A 16,821-nucleotide genomic window follows, 5' to 3' on the forward strand; every position below is an offset into this window, starting at 1 on the left:
AAGGATTTTATTTCTGCTTCACTTATGAAGCTTAATTTGGCTGGATATGAAATTCTGGGTTGAAAATTCTTTTCTTTAAAATGTTGAATATTGGCCCCCACTCTCTTCTGGCTTGTAGAGATCTGCCGTTAGTCCAATGGGCTTCCCTTTGAGGGTAACCCGACCTTTCTCTCTGACTGCCCTTAATATTTTTTCCTTCATTTCAACTTCGGTGAATCTGACAATTATGTGTCTTAGAGTTGCTCTTCTGGAGGAGTATCTTTGTGGCATTCTCTGTATTTCTTGAATTTGAATGTTGGCCTGCCTTACTAGGTTGGGAAAGTTCTCCTGGATAATATCCTGCAGAGTGTTTTCCAACTTGGTTCCATTCTCCCCGTCACTTTCAGGTACACCAGACATAGATTTGGTCTCTTCACATAGTCCCATATTTCTTGGAGGCTTTGTTCATTTCTTTTTACTCTTTTTTCTCTAAACTTCTTTTCTTGCTTCATTTCATTAATTTGATCTTCAATCACTGATACCCTTTCTTCCAGTGATCCAGTCAGTTACCGAAGCTTGTACATTTGTCACGTAGGTCGCATGTCATGGTTTTCATCTCTATCAGGTCATTTAAGGACTTCTCTACATTGGTTATTCTAGTTAGTCATTTGTCAAATCTTTTTTCAAGGTTTTTAGCTTCTTTGCGCTGGGTTCGTACTTCCTCCTTTAGCTCAGAGAAGTTTGATCGTCTGAAGTCTTCTCTCAACTTGTCAAAGTCATTCTCTGTCTAGCTTTGTTCCATTGCTGGTGAGGAGGTGCATTCCTTTGGAAGGGGAGAGGCGCTCTGATTTTTAGAATTTTGGGGTTTTCTGCACTGCTTTTTCCCCATCTTTGTGGTTTTATCTACCTTTGGTCTTTGATCATAGTGACATACAGATGGGGTTTTGGTGTGGATGTGCTTTCTGTTTGTTAGTTTTCCTTCTAGCAGTGAGGACCCTCAGCTGCAGGTCTGTTGGAGTTTGCTCGAGGTCCACTCCAGACCCTGTTTGCCTGGGTATCAGCAGTGGAGGCTGCAGAAGAGGAATATTGCTGAACAGCATATGTTGCTGCCTGATCATTCCTCTGGAAACTTCATCTCAGAGGTGTACCTGGCTGTGTGAGGTGTCAGTCTGCCCCTAGTGGGGTATGTCTCCCAGTTAGGCTACTTGGGGGTCAGGGACCCACTTGAGCAAGCAGTCTGTGCGTTCTCAGATCTCAAACTCTGTGCTGGGAGAACCACTACCCTCTTCAAAGCTGTCAGACAGGGACATTTAAGTCTGCAGAGGTTTCTGCTGCCTTTTGTTTGGCTATGCCCTTTCCCCAGAGGTGTGGTACACAGAGGCAGGCAGACAGGCCTCCTTGAGCTGTGGTGGGCTCCACCCAGTTTGAGCTTCCTGGCTGCTTTGTTTACCTACTTAAGCCTCAGCAATGGTGGGTGCCCCTCCCCCAGCCTACCTGCCGCCTTGCAGTTAGATCTGTGGCTGCTGTGCTAGCAATGAGGGAGGCTCTGTGGGCGTGGGACCCTCCGAGCTAGGCGAGGGATATATTCTCCTAGTGTGCCGTTCGCTAAGACCATTGGTAAAGCACAGTATTAGGGTGGGAGTGACCTGATTTTCCAGGTGTTATATGTCATGGTTTCCCTCGACTAGGAAAGGCAATTCCCTTCCCCCTTGTGCTTCCCAGGTGAGGCAATGCCTCACCCTGCTTTGGCTCTTGCTCGTTGGGCTGCACCCACTGTCCTGTACCCACTGTCCAACATGCCCCAGTGAGATGAACCTGGTATCTCAGTTGGAAATGCAGAAATCACCCGTCTTCTGTGTTGCTCACACTGGGAGCTGGAGGCTGGAGCTGTTCCTATTTGGCCATCTTGGATTCAGGGTGTTTTTTTAGTGGCTAGTAACAATTTTTCCTCTCCATATTTAATGCTTCCTTCATGAGCTCTTGCAAGGCAGGCCTGGTGGTGATGAATTCCCTCAGCATTTTCTTGTCTGAAAAGGATTTTATTTCTCTTTCACTTATGAAACTTAGTTTGGCTGGCTATGAAATTCTGGGTTGGAAATTCTTTTAAGAATGTTGAATATTGGGCCCCAATCTCTTCTGGCTTTTAGGGCTTCTGCAGAGAGGTCTGCTGTTAGTCTGATAGGCTTCCCTTTGTAGGTCACCTGGCCTTTCTCTGTGGCTGCCCTTGACATTTTTTCCTTCAGTTTTACCTTGGAGAACCTGAGGATTATGTGTCTTGGGGTTGATCTTCTCACGAGTATCTTACTGGGGTTCTCTGGATTTCCTGAACTGGAACGTTGGCCTTGTCTTGCTAGGTTGCGGAAGTTCTCCTGGATGATATCCTGAAGTATGTTTTCCAAGTTGGTTCTATACTCATCTCTTTCAGATACCTCAATCAATCATAGGTTTGGTTTTTTTACCTAATTTCATAGTTCTCAGAGGAATTCTTTGTTCTCTAATCTTGTCTGCTTGTCTTATTTCAGCAAGATAGTCTTCAAACTCTAAAATTCTTTCCTCCACTTAGTCCATTCAGGTATTGATACTTGTTGCATTGTGAAGTTCTCGTGTTGTGTTTTTCAGCTCCATCAGGTCATTTACATTCCTTTCTAAACTGGTTATTCTGGTTAACAGCTCCTGCATTGTTTTATCCTGGTTCTTAGCGTCTTTGCATTGGGTTGGAACATGTTCCTTTAGCTCAGTGAACTTCATTATTACCCACTTTCTGAAGCCTACTTCTTTCAATTCATCAATCTCAGCCTCTGCCCAGTTCTGTGCTTTTCCTGGAGAAGTGTTGCAATCATTTGGATGAGAAGAGGAACTCTGGCTTTTTGAGTTTTCAGTGTTTTCTTCATTGATTTTTTTTCTCATATTCCTGAGTTCTCCAGTTTTGATCTCTGAGGTTGCTGACCTTTGGATGAGGCTTTTGTGAGGGCTTTTTTGTTGATGGCTGTTGTTGCTTTCTCTGTTTTTCTTTTAACAGTCAGGCCCCTCTTTTGTAGGGCTGCTGTGGTTTGCTGGGGGTCCAGTCCAGACCCTATTTGCCTGGGTCCCACTTGCACCTGAAGGTGTTACCAGCAGAGGCTGCAGAACAGCAAAGATGGCTGCCTGCTCCTTCCTCTGGGAGTTCTGTCCCAGAGGGGCACTGACCTGATGCCAGTGGGAATATCCTTGTATAAGGTGTCTGGTGACCCCTGTTGTAGGGGGGATCTCATCCTATCAGGAGGCATGGGATCAGGGACTCGCTTAACAAAGCACTCTAGCTGCCCCTTGGCAGAGCAGGTGCACTGTGCTGTGGGGAATCCCACTAGTCCAGCCTGCCTGGATTCCTCAGAGCCAGCAGGGGAAGGACTAAGCCTGCTGATCTGTGGAGACCATGGCCACATGGAGCCCCAGGGGCTCCATCTTAGGGAGATCAGAGTTCTGTTCATAAACCCCTGGCTGGAGTTGCTGAAATTCCCGCAGGGAGGCCCTGCTCAGTGAGGAGGGGAGGGGGTAGGGTCCAGCCTAAGGAGGCAGTCTGGCCACAATCTGTCACAGCTGCTGTGCTACGCTGTGGGGGAATTCCTCCTCTGTCCAAATTGCCCAGTCTCCCTGGCATTAGCAGGGAAAAAAATGGCAGACTGCAGCTGCAGTGACGGTGGCTGCCTCTTCCCCCAGGAGCTCGTCATCTTAGGCAGCAGGCAGCCACAGTAATGGTGGTTACTCCTCCCTCCGATAACTTGGTAGTCTTAAGAAGTTTTCAGTGGCCACCAAGAATCTGCACAGCTCTATGCTTGCGACCCAAGGGCCTGGTGATGTGGGCTCATGAGGGGGATCTCCTGATCTGCAGGTTGCACAGATCCATGGAAAAAGTGTGGTTTCCTGAGTGGGGTAGCACAATCACTCATCACCTCCTTTGGCTGGGGGTGGGAGCTCCCCTTGCCCCATGTGTCTCCCAGGTGAGCCGTTGTACCACCTTGCTTTTTCTCACTTTCTGTGGATTGTGCCAACTGCCTGGTCAGTCCCAATGAGAGAACCTGGATACCTCAGTTGCAGGTGCAGGATTCACTCACTGTTTTCTTTCTTCTCGGTGTTTTCTTCTCACTGTTTTCTTTCTTCTCACTATTTTCTTTCATTTCTGCTTGGCCATCTTGACCCCTCCCCACAAAATAAACATTCTAAAGCTGCAATAGGCTGCTAGCTGAAAATTCAGGGACTTGGGCTATTGTATATATCTTCCTATTAAGAGATAGTGCCAATATGCACCAATTCATTTATTCTTCAAAACAAATCTATAGGATATCTATAATAATTACAAGATAGGTATAACTGAGACTGTTTCTGATTCCAGAATCCCCATTACTTTCACAGGCATATTTCTTATCTCAAAGTGGGAGTGCAAGTGTTCTGAAGATGAAGACCATTGCAGGCATGATACATTCCTATACTATGTAGCCTTGTGCCTTGCATCTGGTCGGACTCAATGAATATTTTAATTGATTACTGTAGAGGAAGTAGCTCAGACAACAAATGAGTCTGGAGGGCAGGACGTTGGCAGGGGATTTTTTTTTTTTTAGACAGAGTCTCACTCTGTCTCCCAGGCTGGAGTGCAGTAGTGCAATCTTGGCTCACTGCAACCTCTGCCTTCCAGGTTCAAGCGATTCTACCTCGGCCTCCCAAGTAGCTGGGATTACAGGTGTGTGCCATCACACCCAGCTAATTTTTGTATTTTTAGTAGAGACGGGTTTTTGCCATCTTTGCCAGGCTGGTCTGGAACTCCTGAACTCAGATGATCTGCCCACCTCAGCCTCCCACAGTGCTGGTATTACAGGTGTGAACCACCATGCCCAGCCGGCAGGGAGATGTTTTAAATGGAGTTAGAAAGTGTGTGTTAAAAAACCTTGCGTTATTACAAGGCAGCAAAAGATGCCTCTGGATTGCATAAATGCAGCAACAAAGTGCTAACACAAAGTGCTAACCCATAGTGCTAGTGGTTCTCAGATTATGTTTCCTGGGTCAGCAGCATCCTCACCAGCAACATCTAGAACTGTGTTTTAACAGGTTCTCTAGGTGGTTCTGATGCAGGCTCAAGTTTGAGAACCACTGTGGAATAATTTTTCTATTGCAAAACATTCATAGTATGTTAAATGATAGGTTGGGGACTCTGACAGTATGGAGAAAAAGATGTATTTTGAATTTAATATCTTGCTCATTCTTAGGGGAACACATTTTGAAAATCTGTTCAGTGAATCCTAGTCAGGTGGGTTTTAGTTTAGTTCTGGAAAGCTTTTTTTTTAATGTTTGAAATTCAAAGATTAAAAAAAATTTGCAAACATTAATGAGGAACATGATGATTGGGATAGCACAGAGATCCAAATATCTACAACTAAGTGACTTGATTGAAAACAACGTTACAAGGATGGGAAAACATTTCACACCAGCGGCATGAACTGGCTTCCACCTGCTGACTTACTTTCACATTTGGCGCTTGTCTGTGTCCACGTCTCGTCAGGGTTGCAGGTAATGATGCCTTGACCCTGCAGCAGAAAGCCTTCCCTACATTTGATGGACACATTCTGATCAACATAAAACTCCTTTTCAGACAGCAGAGCATTCTCAGGAATCACAAAAGGAACAGGGCATGGATTTGCTGTCAAAAAGAAAAGAAAATGCTTACTGATATTTTCCCTCTTTTCCTAACGTATTTCTTTGAAGGCAGAGTAGTAGTCCTATAGGAGATAAGTTCTCAGTAATGATCATATGAGGTTTAAAAATATGGAACTTCAAACATTAGACACAGCCTGGTTTTGTGTCCTCATGAAATTATGTGTAAAGATAACGCCAGGTAAGATCAGAAAACATGAAGTTATTCAACCACTAATGCAAGGTCCTAAAAGTTGAAGATGACAAATTATTTAAATGACTGATTTTTTGATCAGCATTGTGAAAATAAAAGGCATACTAGAAATCAAGGGGTATATCATGTATTCCCTTATTATTTGAAGAATATCAAATACTTCTCATTGTCACTTTACTTTCTTTAGAAACCATCAGACATTTCCATGTGAGCTGAATATGACTTTAGACTCACACTGCTATGGGCAGGACATTAGAACTAGTGGAATTAGAACTAGTGGAGTCTGCATGCCTTATTGATAAAGATGGATTCCTTTTTATAGGCCCGAGGGAAACACAGGAAATGATGATGGCATTATGCGTGCTTAGTGCAAGTGTGTGACACACATATCAACACATATTTCAAGCAATTTCAGGTTTTCTGATTTTTAAATGGGCACGAAGTATTTGAGTGAGGTATACTTCTGCTGTTACTGCATTATGAAGGTACTTCCAACAGTAACAAGAGCAATCTCAACTTATACCTTGCTTGTGAATATTGTTTTCATTTGAATGGTTATAACTCATTATCTTAATTTATCATATTGATATATGCTTCATTATATTAACATCACATATTAAATGTATTTTTCTTTCCTATCCCCAGTAGAATTCATGATGCATGTATGTCAAAATTTTTTCATTAAATTGCATTTTCTCTTAGTAATCAAGGAATCTGACAAAAGCTGATTCTCAGACAGGACTTAGATAACACAAATAGATTTTTAAAATATCCCAGAGAATTCAGAATTGCTTTCTCTGGGCCCATATCCCTTATAAGTGGAGTTTCCTCTGTGTTTTGGATATGTGGGAAGCTAATCGTGAAGCTGAATCTGACTAAAATCTCTCCTAAAGTCAACACACACGTTTGCAGAGAGGGACTGGGTGGCTCCAGGTTCCATTTTCTGTGCAGTGTGCCTCAGATAGCCCTTCAAGACTGTAGCCTCTGTTGCAGGAATATACCACGTTCGGTCCAGTCGTCGTGTTTTCAATGTCAGCTTTCCCATTGAGAAATTCAAGTGGAGCTTCACACCTGGTCTCTAAAAACAAGAATAAAAGCCTCATATTAATTGCTTCCCCAATTCCTCTTTCCTTCTTTTCCTACGATTGCCAAATATACTTCATGGAATATATAAAACACTATGGCCTATTCATGTGTGAAGCACAGTGATATTCACTGAAGGAGAAAAATATAGCATACCTAAGTATTGGATTAATACACGTATGCAGTTAAAGATTGGGATTTAGTCCTATTGACTCCAGCTGTCTATGTATTATTAATAATGCTGGGGACAGGGGTGTGGCTGGGCAGGTGGGTAAAATAAAACAATCTCATTGTAAGTTGCTAACAATGGTCAAGAACTTTTCAAACAATACAAAATTTATTTCTTACAACCCTTAAGTTGTAAGCCCAAATAAAATACAGGATGCCCTGTTAAATTTCAATATCAGATAAATAACAAATACATTTTTAGTATAAGCATGTCTCAAATATTGCATATTTATAAATTTACATTTATTTTTCATCTGGAATTTAAATATAACTGCATGTCCTGTATTTTTGTTTCTTCTAAATCTGGCAACCTTACTTATAGCAACTCTGAGATTATCTCGTAACATTTGCCAAAAAGTGAGGCTTAGAGAAGTTAAATAATTTGGTCAAGGTCAGACACTGCTTGTAAGAAGAGATAAAATATAAAATTATCAGAAGGTAAAAGATAATAGGAAAGCATAAAGAACAGGGACCCATGAGCTTGGGGGGAATTAGAATAAATGACATTTTATATGACTTTTAAGGAATATGCCAACTTCATAAACTGGTGGGTATTACAGTAAAGTTATAAGGAATGATTTTGCATTACTGTGAGAAATGTTATTAGCAGGGATGCTATGAGGAAAATAGGATCACCCTTTCAAGAATCTCAAAAAATGGGCTTGAGTCTTAATTTTATAATTTTTGTGAAGGCAGAGAAGTTGGTTCTAGACTAGTGGTTATCAAGTTTGACTGTACTTTAGAGAACCTGGGAAGCATTTATGGCCTGTCACAGACCAAATGAGTCCAAATCTTTATATTGAGGGCTACCTTTCAGTATTATATTAAAAATTCCCCAAACATTGCAAATGTGAACTCAGAGTTGTAAGTCCCTGGACTAGATGCTAATGGACTTCTTTCAGTCCAAAGTTGAGTACACTGGGATCACGGATCTTAACATTGGCTGCACTTTGAAACCACCTAGGGAGCTTTAAAATGCTATTGATGCTGTGCCGGGCATGGTGGCTCATGCCTGTAGCCCCACCTACTCAGGAGGCCGAGGCATGAGAGTCGCTTGAGCCCGGGAAGTGGAGGTTGCAGTGAGCCGAGGTTGCACTACTGCACTCCACCCCGGGTTACAGAGTGAGACTCTATTTAAAAATAAAAATAAAATAAGTACATACATACATTGTCCTTTGGCAGAGAAGGGAATACTGGGGATAAAGTTATGTGTATTAACCCACATTTTGCCAAATAAACTTGATTGTTCTCATAAAATGAGTTAATGTAAAATTCTATGCAAATATTAATATTTATTTATTTGACAGATGGACCAACAGCACGTTAAAAGCATTGGCTAGTATTGTCACCAACAAAACAACAGCTCTAAGCCTTCTAATTCATAATTATTTGAGAAAACCCCCCACAATATGCTAATAAACTCAATAGTTAACTAGTTTTTAAACAAAATGTTTGCCATTGCAGAGTCAGTAATCTTGTGTCCTATTGCAGTTAATTGTTAATCCATACTACAGTTTTTGACCCTTTTACTGGTTTACTGCCCTTGAGAAAAAGCCCATTAAAAGGTTCTCATACAGTTAGTTGGCTTACATTTTTTTAAAATTACAAACCTAACCTATAAAGAAAATGTAGCCACACTGTTATTTTGTGTCCTCGGTGTCATTTTGGGGGCTGCTAAGTGTCATTCAACTCACCTTTGCATATTGCCACCCCTCCACTCCACTGTCTGTTCTCCTGGCAGACACGTTCCCTGTTCCCCTGTGAAACAATGGAGAAAGGTCATCAACAAGATCATAACTCTATAATAGAAAAATAATAAGGAAATGCAAAGTAATCTTAGCTATGGCCTCGAACAGCTCAGCACTGGAATGCTAAATAAACACATTAAATAAATACAGTTTAAGGGAGTAGGTTTAGACTTTCAAAAATGTTTTTATCAAATTGCTTCAAAATTCATACCCTGGCAGACCGGTATAATTAAGGTACAGACTTTGCTTCACCTTTTATTTTAAATGGCAACTAATTATAATCTGTAGCTAAGACTGACAAAGAATGCATTAGAAATGGTCAAATAGTATTCTATTGTGTATGTATGTGTACATATATGTGTATGCATTCTTAGAAATATATGAATCATAGTGCATCATAATATATGTATGTACACATACATACACAATAGAGTACTATTTGGCCATAAAAACAGATGCGATATATACACATAAGTAGATACATATATATCTCAAATTTGTTTTATCCATTCGTCCATCGATGACACCCAACACTTAGGTTGACTCCATATATATCTTGGTAATTGTGTATTCCAAAAATGTATACAATTATGATTTGACAATCAGAAATAATATTAAACATATATTCTAAAAATGCAATCCCCCAGAAACTATTTGGTTCAGATGATCTTGGCCTAGCAACATCAACTCTTTTTCTTTTTATAACTTCTCAGGTGATTCTCAAGCAGATGGTAATGAACTACACTAATTATAAGAGCAGCAATTTATCAGTGATTCTCAGTCCTGGTTGCACACAGGAATCACCGAGGGAACTCTGAAAAAGTTACCGCCACCCCAGACTCAACCCACAGAGATACTGAATTAATTAGTCTGACGTGAGAACAGGTATTTGCATTTTAAAAAATGATGGAAAAATTCAAACATATGAGAAATACCAATAGTAGAAAGAACAGTATAAGAAACTCTCATGCAGACCACCCAGTTTACCCAATTGACTCAAGGCCAACCTTGTTTCATGTAAGCCCCACCCCTTCCATGAACTCACATTATTTTGAAGCAAATTCCAGACTTCAAATCATTTAACAATAATTATTTCAGTATGAATCTCTAAAAGAACTCTTAAAAATTATAATCACAGTAACATTATCACACCTTAAAAGGGTGTAACAATTCCTTAATAAAATGTCCAGTTTTCAAATTTCCAATTGTTGCATATATTTCATAATTTATTCTTTAAATAGTTCTGTTGAATTAGTACCACATAAGATCCACACACTGAGACTAGTTTGTTTCTGTGATGATTAATTTTATGAACAAATGTACAGCAAACTGATGGATCATTACTTTTTTTTTTTTTTGAGACAGAGTTCACTCTGTTGCCCAGGCTGGAGTGCAGTGGTGTAATCTCAGCTCGCTGCAATCTCCACCTCCCATGTTCAAGCGATTCTCTTGCCTCAGTTTCCCAAGTAGCTGAGACTACAGGTGCCCGCCACCACATCCAGCTAATTTTTGTATTTTTTAGTAGAGATGGGGTTTCACCACGTTGGACAGGCTGGTCTCAAACTCGTGACCTCAGGTGACCTACCTGCCTCACCCTCCCAAAGTGCTGAGTTTATAGGCATGAGCCACCATGCCCGGCCTTGATGGGTCATTACATTTGAAGAAGTATTAATAGATAATTCACCTTTAAACTTTTGGAAACATCCTGGTATTAACTACAAAATGGAGAGAGTGGTAATAGTGATTGCTCTCACTCTGAGCTCCATGTTAGAATCACCTGAGAAACTCTTTACAAATACTGACGTGCAGCAACTTGAGTGGGCCAGGAGGTGCCCAGCTTAAACACTGCTTCTGGAGGTGTCTGTGAGGATGTTGCTAGATGAAATTAGCATTTAAACTAGTAGACCATGTAAAGTAGATTGCCCTCCCCAGTGTGGGGGGCAGGGGGGCACATCTTCCAAAACACTGAGGGACCAAATAGAACAAATCATGGAAGAAGGAGGAAATGGCCCTTTTTTTCTTCCTCACTACTTGAGTTGGGACTCAATCTCCTCCTCTATCTTCAGACTGGGGTTTACATCATCACCTCACCTAGTTCTCAGACCTTTGGACTTAAACTGAATTACACCACCAGCTTCTCAGGGTCTCCAGTTTGCAGACAGAAGATCCTGGGATTCAGCCTCCATTAATGTGTGAGCCAGTTCCTCATAATATCTCTCTCTCCTCTCTCTCTCTCTCTCCTATTGGTTTTCTTTCTTTGGAGAATCGTGACTATGCAATATCTCTTATGTCTCTCTAAACTTAGGTTCCTTCTCTATTTACTCCCTCTGCCCTGTCAATTTATTTGTCTTGGACACTGAAAAACCGGGTCATTGGTCCTGTATCTGTTCCCACAGATAGAATTTTGCCAGTTGCTTCACTGCGGTGTCTCTGACACTGTTTGTTGGATTTAGAGGCTTGATAAGTTCCAAGTTTAATTTTTGTGTGTGTGTGTGTGTGGTGGAGGTGGGAGAGCACAAAATGTTTTCATAGATGGGATTGTTCACTCATCCAGAGACTCATAATGTCTGTATCCATTTTTTTGTGACTTCAGCAGCCATGGTTGATCATAACCTAAATCCATTAATTCTTAGAAGTTGCAAATTCTGCTATATAAATTCTATTTTATCATTATGAAATAGAACTTCCCCTCATCTACTATTTGGTTATCTAGTCAAACAAGTAGCATTGGAAAGACAATTTTTCCTCTTGAGTTGTCTGTTTTTAAAATAATGAGTTTGTTCATAAGCATCCTTTAAGAGTTTCTAACTAATTATTTAAAGTATCAGTATAAGCCTAGTGTCATTTATGACCTATTTGATGTGTTTCAGTCAATTGAAGTTATTACCCTTATTAATGCTAAAATGGTCTCATCTTGACCTGTGGGAGCCTTGTCCAGTGTCTTCTGAATCCTTTGGACATGTAGTCTTTGATAGGGTCCCTGCTATTTCATGTGACAAGAGTTTCCAGGTAATCTTTTACATTTCTTGCCCCAGACCTGGAATTGGTAGTTTCTCCAAGTAACTGAACATCAAGATTTTTAAAAAGTTTCTCAAGTGATTCTAACATGTCTAATAGCTTGGAGTGAAAATTCTAACATGTATAATAGCTTGGAGTGAGAACAATCACTATAGCACCTTTCTCAATTTTTTAGTTAACATATGTTTCCACAAATTTTTAAGTTATCCGCTTCAAATTTAATGAGTTTGCTGTATATTTGTTCATAATTTTATATTACTTTTCTTCTTAATAAATTGCAAGATTAATATTCTTGCATGAAAAACGAGGTTTCAAAAACAGGAAAACACTCCAAATGTAATCACCATTACATTATCATCTTTAGAGGAAAGAAGATACATACAAGCCTGGTCCCAGATTGCATATACCTATTTTATGATAATTCTTGTACTGCATGGTCAGAAAATGATAGGACATGCAAAACATGTAACAGAAAACTGGCGATGAATACCTTTTTTTTTTTTTTGAGACAGGGTTTCACTCCTGTTACCGATGCTGGAGTGCAATGTTGCAATCTTGGCTCACTGCAACCTCTGCCTCCTGGGCTTAAGTGATCCTCCTCCCTCAGCCTCCTGAGTAGCTGGGACTATAGTCACACGCCATCGCGCCTGGCTATTTTCTGTATTTTTTGTGGAGACTGGGTCTTACTGTGTTGCCCAGGCTGGTCTTGAACTCCTGAGCTCAAGTGATCCACCCTCCTTGGCTTCCCAAAGTGCTGGGATTATAGGCGTGAGCCACGACACCCGGCCAAAACCTACCTTTAAATACCATTATAACAATAAAAATAAAAAAGAAGAGTTTCCTGAAAAACTAAATGACAACATTCTGTAATGTAAAATAGGCCTCTTAAGTTTCAAGTTTAGTGATATGGTAATGCTTTCAGCAGAACTGATTGATTACCTAGCTCTCCCACTAAAGTAAACAGAGACCTAGGTTTTGCAGAGGGATTTTAATATTACAAAGCAAGAGTTGTCTCAAGAATGAAGCTGGTATCAGTCAAAACTGCTCTGAGGTTTTTTCAAGCCAGATTTGCATATGGGAACTTGGCATCTCAATGCCAAGGTATATGAGCCCACTGTTTGAGGAAATCCTGGCTTTGCATACCTAAATCCTTGTGGTTACCTCTCCATGGTGACTGCTGGTAATATGATTACCAGCAAGCTGAAACACAGGTTTAAATGGTCAGTTGAAGTCACAGTATTTGTCTTGTGGTTTGCAAACTTACTTTTTTTCTTTCTTATCATGGCTTTCATGTTTTTTATTTGAGACTTATTTTGCTTTTCTTTTCTTTGAGATGGTCTCACTCTTGCCGCCCAGGCTGGAATGTAGCGGCGCGATCTCAGCTTACTGCAACCTACACCTCTGGGTTCAAGTGATTCTCCTGCCTCAGTCTCCCAAGTAGCTGGAATTACAGGCACCTGCCACCATGCCCAGCTAAGTTTTGTATTTTTAGTAGAGACAGGGTTTCAACATGTTGGCCAGACTGGTCTTGAACTTCTGACCTCAAGTGATCCACCCACCTCGGCCTCCTGAAGTGCTGGGAATACAGGCGTGAGCCACTGTGGCCGGGCTTATTTTGCTTTTTAAAACTCTAAGTTGCCTTAAATATTTATTGGAAAATGTTAAAGTATAAGGGAACAAAGTATAATAGAATCTTTTGAGACCAAAGTCAGTAAAACAAATTTGTGCTAATACTGAAAGTATCCCCAAGCATATTGAAAAAAACAAATTAGCCGGGCGTGGCGGCTCACACCTGTAATCCCAGCACTTTGGGAGGCCGAGGCAGGCGGATCACGAGGTCAGGAGATCGAGACCATCCTGGCTAACATGGTGAAACCCCATCTCTACTAAAAAATACAAAAAATCAGCCGGGCGCGGTGGCGGGCGCCTGTAGTCCCAGCTACTCGGGAGGCTGAGGCAGGAGAATGGCGTGAACCCGGGAGGTGGAGCTTGCAGTGAGCCGAGATCGCGCTACTGCACTCCAGCCTGGGCGACAGAGCAAGACTCCGTCTCAAAAAAAAAAAAAAAAAAAAAAAAAAAAAAAAAGAAAAAACAAATTAATTCTAGTTAAACAATTTGTTTACTTACCTCTAGTTCATAGCCAGGCTCACACTGATAAATAATTGTGCTTTCAAAGGTGTATTTACTGCCAATCACAAATCCATGTTCTGGACTTTCAGGTTTCCCACAAGAAACTGGACTGCAAGATTCATCAGAAAATGGTGGCTCCCAGGTTCCATCAAGCTAAGTAACAAATAACAAAATGTAAGTTATATTTAGAAGTTAATACATATGAATGAATAAATTTGCAAATATTGATTATTTGTAGGATAATCTCCAAAATGAGTCAAAAGCACCTAGAGTTTGGTCCTACTTTTGCTACTTATTATCTGTGGACTTAAAAAACACACTTTAATTATTAGATGGCCTTAATAATCACCCATAGACAATTTTAGACACTTCTTAAGCCCATAAAACAAGCATTTTCTTCCTAATAGAATCTATTCAAAAATCACGAACAACAAGAAATATGTATTCATTAAAATGCATGAGAACTGGAGGTTAATACAAATATTCTATGACTTATACGAATGCACTCTTACATTTCACATAATTCTATATTTTATAATAAAGTTTATGAGAAACAGCAAATTTTAGGCATACTACTCAAAGTTTAAGAAAATCAGCTTCCTTTTCTCCATTCCAATGAGAATACCTGAAAACATTTTATCACATATTTTTGAAGGGGTCATGTAGAAAAAAATTTATATATATCTATAAAATTTTATATCTATGTAAAGAAATCCTTAATGATTAAAAATAACCAAAATAAATTCCAGATACAGCAAAAGAAAACAATAATATGTAGCTTTTAACAGATACTAGTGTTATAATACCAAGAAAGATTTCTGCAAAAAAAAAAATTAAGGCACTCCTTACAGTATGGAAAAATTAAACGCAACATATATACCAGGAAAATGGTTAATCTTAAAATGTTAACATATATATGAGAGTTAACATTTTTCAGCCTGTTAATTGGGTAAGGTGAGGCACACACAGATATATCTCTTGAAGATTGTTATTCTATTGCTAATATTTTTCTGTTTTCTTTGAGGAAATATATATGAACTGGATAACAGTTTTAAATAGGATTTGAGACTAAGCCCTCATTCTACATATAAACCAAAAGTAATTTTGTATATATGCATGCATCATGATTAACCATTTTCCTAGTATATATGTTGCATTTAATTTTTCAATACTGTAAGTAATGCCTTAATAATTTTTTATTTTGCAGACATCTTTCTAAGTATTATAACACCAGTAACTGTTAAAAGCGACATATTATTGTTTTACTATATCTGAAATTTGTTTTGGTTATTTTTAATCACTTATTAATGATTTCTTTTTCTCCAGAGACTTGTGATGACTCCTTTATCAGAATCAGCTTCTGACTCATTACTTTTGTTCCGTTTATTTTTACTCCTATGTAATTTTATATGAATACTACACTAAGAGTTTCATAATTCTGTGATATGTTTTAGTTTCTGGAGAGACCGGCCCTCCTTCAGTATTCATTTTTCAAAATTTATATTGATCTCCTTATCCATTTATTTATATTATGAACTACAGAATCATTTTGTCACATTACAATAAAATACTCCTAGGCGCTGAACATAGTTTTACACAATTTATGCTTTTTAACATTTAAATAGTGTCTATTCTACTTTTCAGACCAAAAATTTAAACCAAAACCCAGTTGAGCAAAACAGAGGGGTCATACTATGTGTGAAGAAACTAATGAAGGTTGTCAAAAATAAATTATTGACTAAAAAAAAAAGAGCTTAGTATCTTTTTAAGCCAGTATCAGAGTCCTCCAGGGCTTACAAGGGGACCCAGTTGTCTACACACCCAGCCTGGAGAACAACAATTTGATTCCCTTAATTATGGCAGAACTCTGCATCAGATAGCTCAGAGTCTTAGACAAAGTTTCCTCTAAAACTTCTTCAGCTCTATATCTAAAAGGACCATCTGGAACCACATAAATATTGAGGGCATGGTAACTTTGGCAGTTATTTTAACTTGTTCCCCCGAATGCTTCTGCTTTTAGGTTTGACATTGACCAATCATTGAGTGTGCATGATTTATAAATGGAAAACTGGGAGAAGGGAATCGTTCTTGAGTCCCTACTATATGTCAGGCAAGTACTAGCCATTTTATATACATTAAGTAATTTAATCCTTTCAGTTATCACAGATTCACAAATAAAAAAATAAGCTGAAGGAATATAAGGTCATAGAACCTATAAATATTTGAGATGGAATTTAAACAAAAAAGTATGCTTGAAGTGAAAGTTTGCTATACTATGCCACATTTCTCTGCTTTTAATCCCCCAACACTGACTCCCAACTCCAGCAAGAGTGCATCAATGACACATTTTAATTTTCTTCCCCTGGTATATCTTATGGAAGTTAGGAGAAGGGGATGTGCTAGGGAAATCTGCTATCTATGGTGCTGATACCCCCAACTCCCAATTTTTTTTTTTTTTTTTTTTTTTTTTGACGGAGTCTCGCTCTGTCACCAGGCTGAAATGCAGTGGTGCAATCTCAGTTCACTGCAACCTCTGCATCCTGGGTTCAAGCAATTCTCCTGCTTCAGCCTCCCAAGTAGCTGGGACTACAGGCACACACCACCATGCCTGGCTAATTTTTGTATTTTTAGTAGAGACAGGGTTTCACCGTGTTGGCCAGGATGGTCTCCATCTCTCGACCTCGTGATCCACCCGCCTTGGCCGCCCAAAGTGCTGGGATTACAGGTGTGAGCCATGGCGCCTGGCCCAATTCCCATTTC

General features: G+C 39.8%; 1 protein-coding gene across 1 annotated transcript in view; it reads right to left on the minus strand.

Moving 5' to 3' along the window:
- LOC105481061 (sushi, von Willebrand factor type A, EGF and pentraxin domain containing 1) overlaps positions 1 to 16,821 on the minus strand; it is a 224,458-nt gene that overhangs the window by 20,483 nt on the left and 187,154 nt on the right. The window contains exons 40-43 of the mRNA XM_011740343.3: positions 14,059 to 14,214; positions 8,860 to 8,923; positions 6,759 to 6,932; positions 5,471 to 5,647 (exon numbers count right to left, since the gene is read on the minus strand). Of these exons, the coding sequence (XP_011738645.2) occupies positions 5,471 to 5,647; positions 6,759 to 6,932; positions 8,860 to 8,923; positions 14,059 to 14,214 (571 nt within the window). The remainder of the gene's footprint in view (positions 1 to 5,470; positions 5,648 to 6,758; positions 6,933 to 8,859; positions 8,924 to 14,058; positions 14,215 to 16,821) is intronic.

This window comes from Macaca nemestrina, chromosome 14 (assembly GCF_043159975.1).
Source record: "Macaca nemestrina isolate mMacNem1 chromosome 14, mMacNem.hap1, whole genome shotgun sequence".
In the NCBI taxonomy this organism is placed as follows: domain Eukaryota; kingdom Metazoa; phylum Chordata; class Mammalia; order Primates; family Cercopithecidae; genus Macaca; species Macaca nemestrina.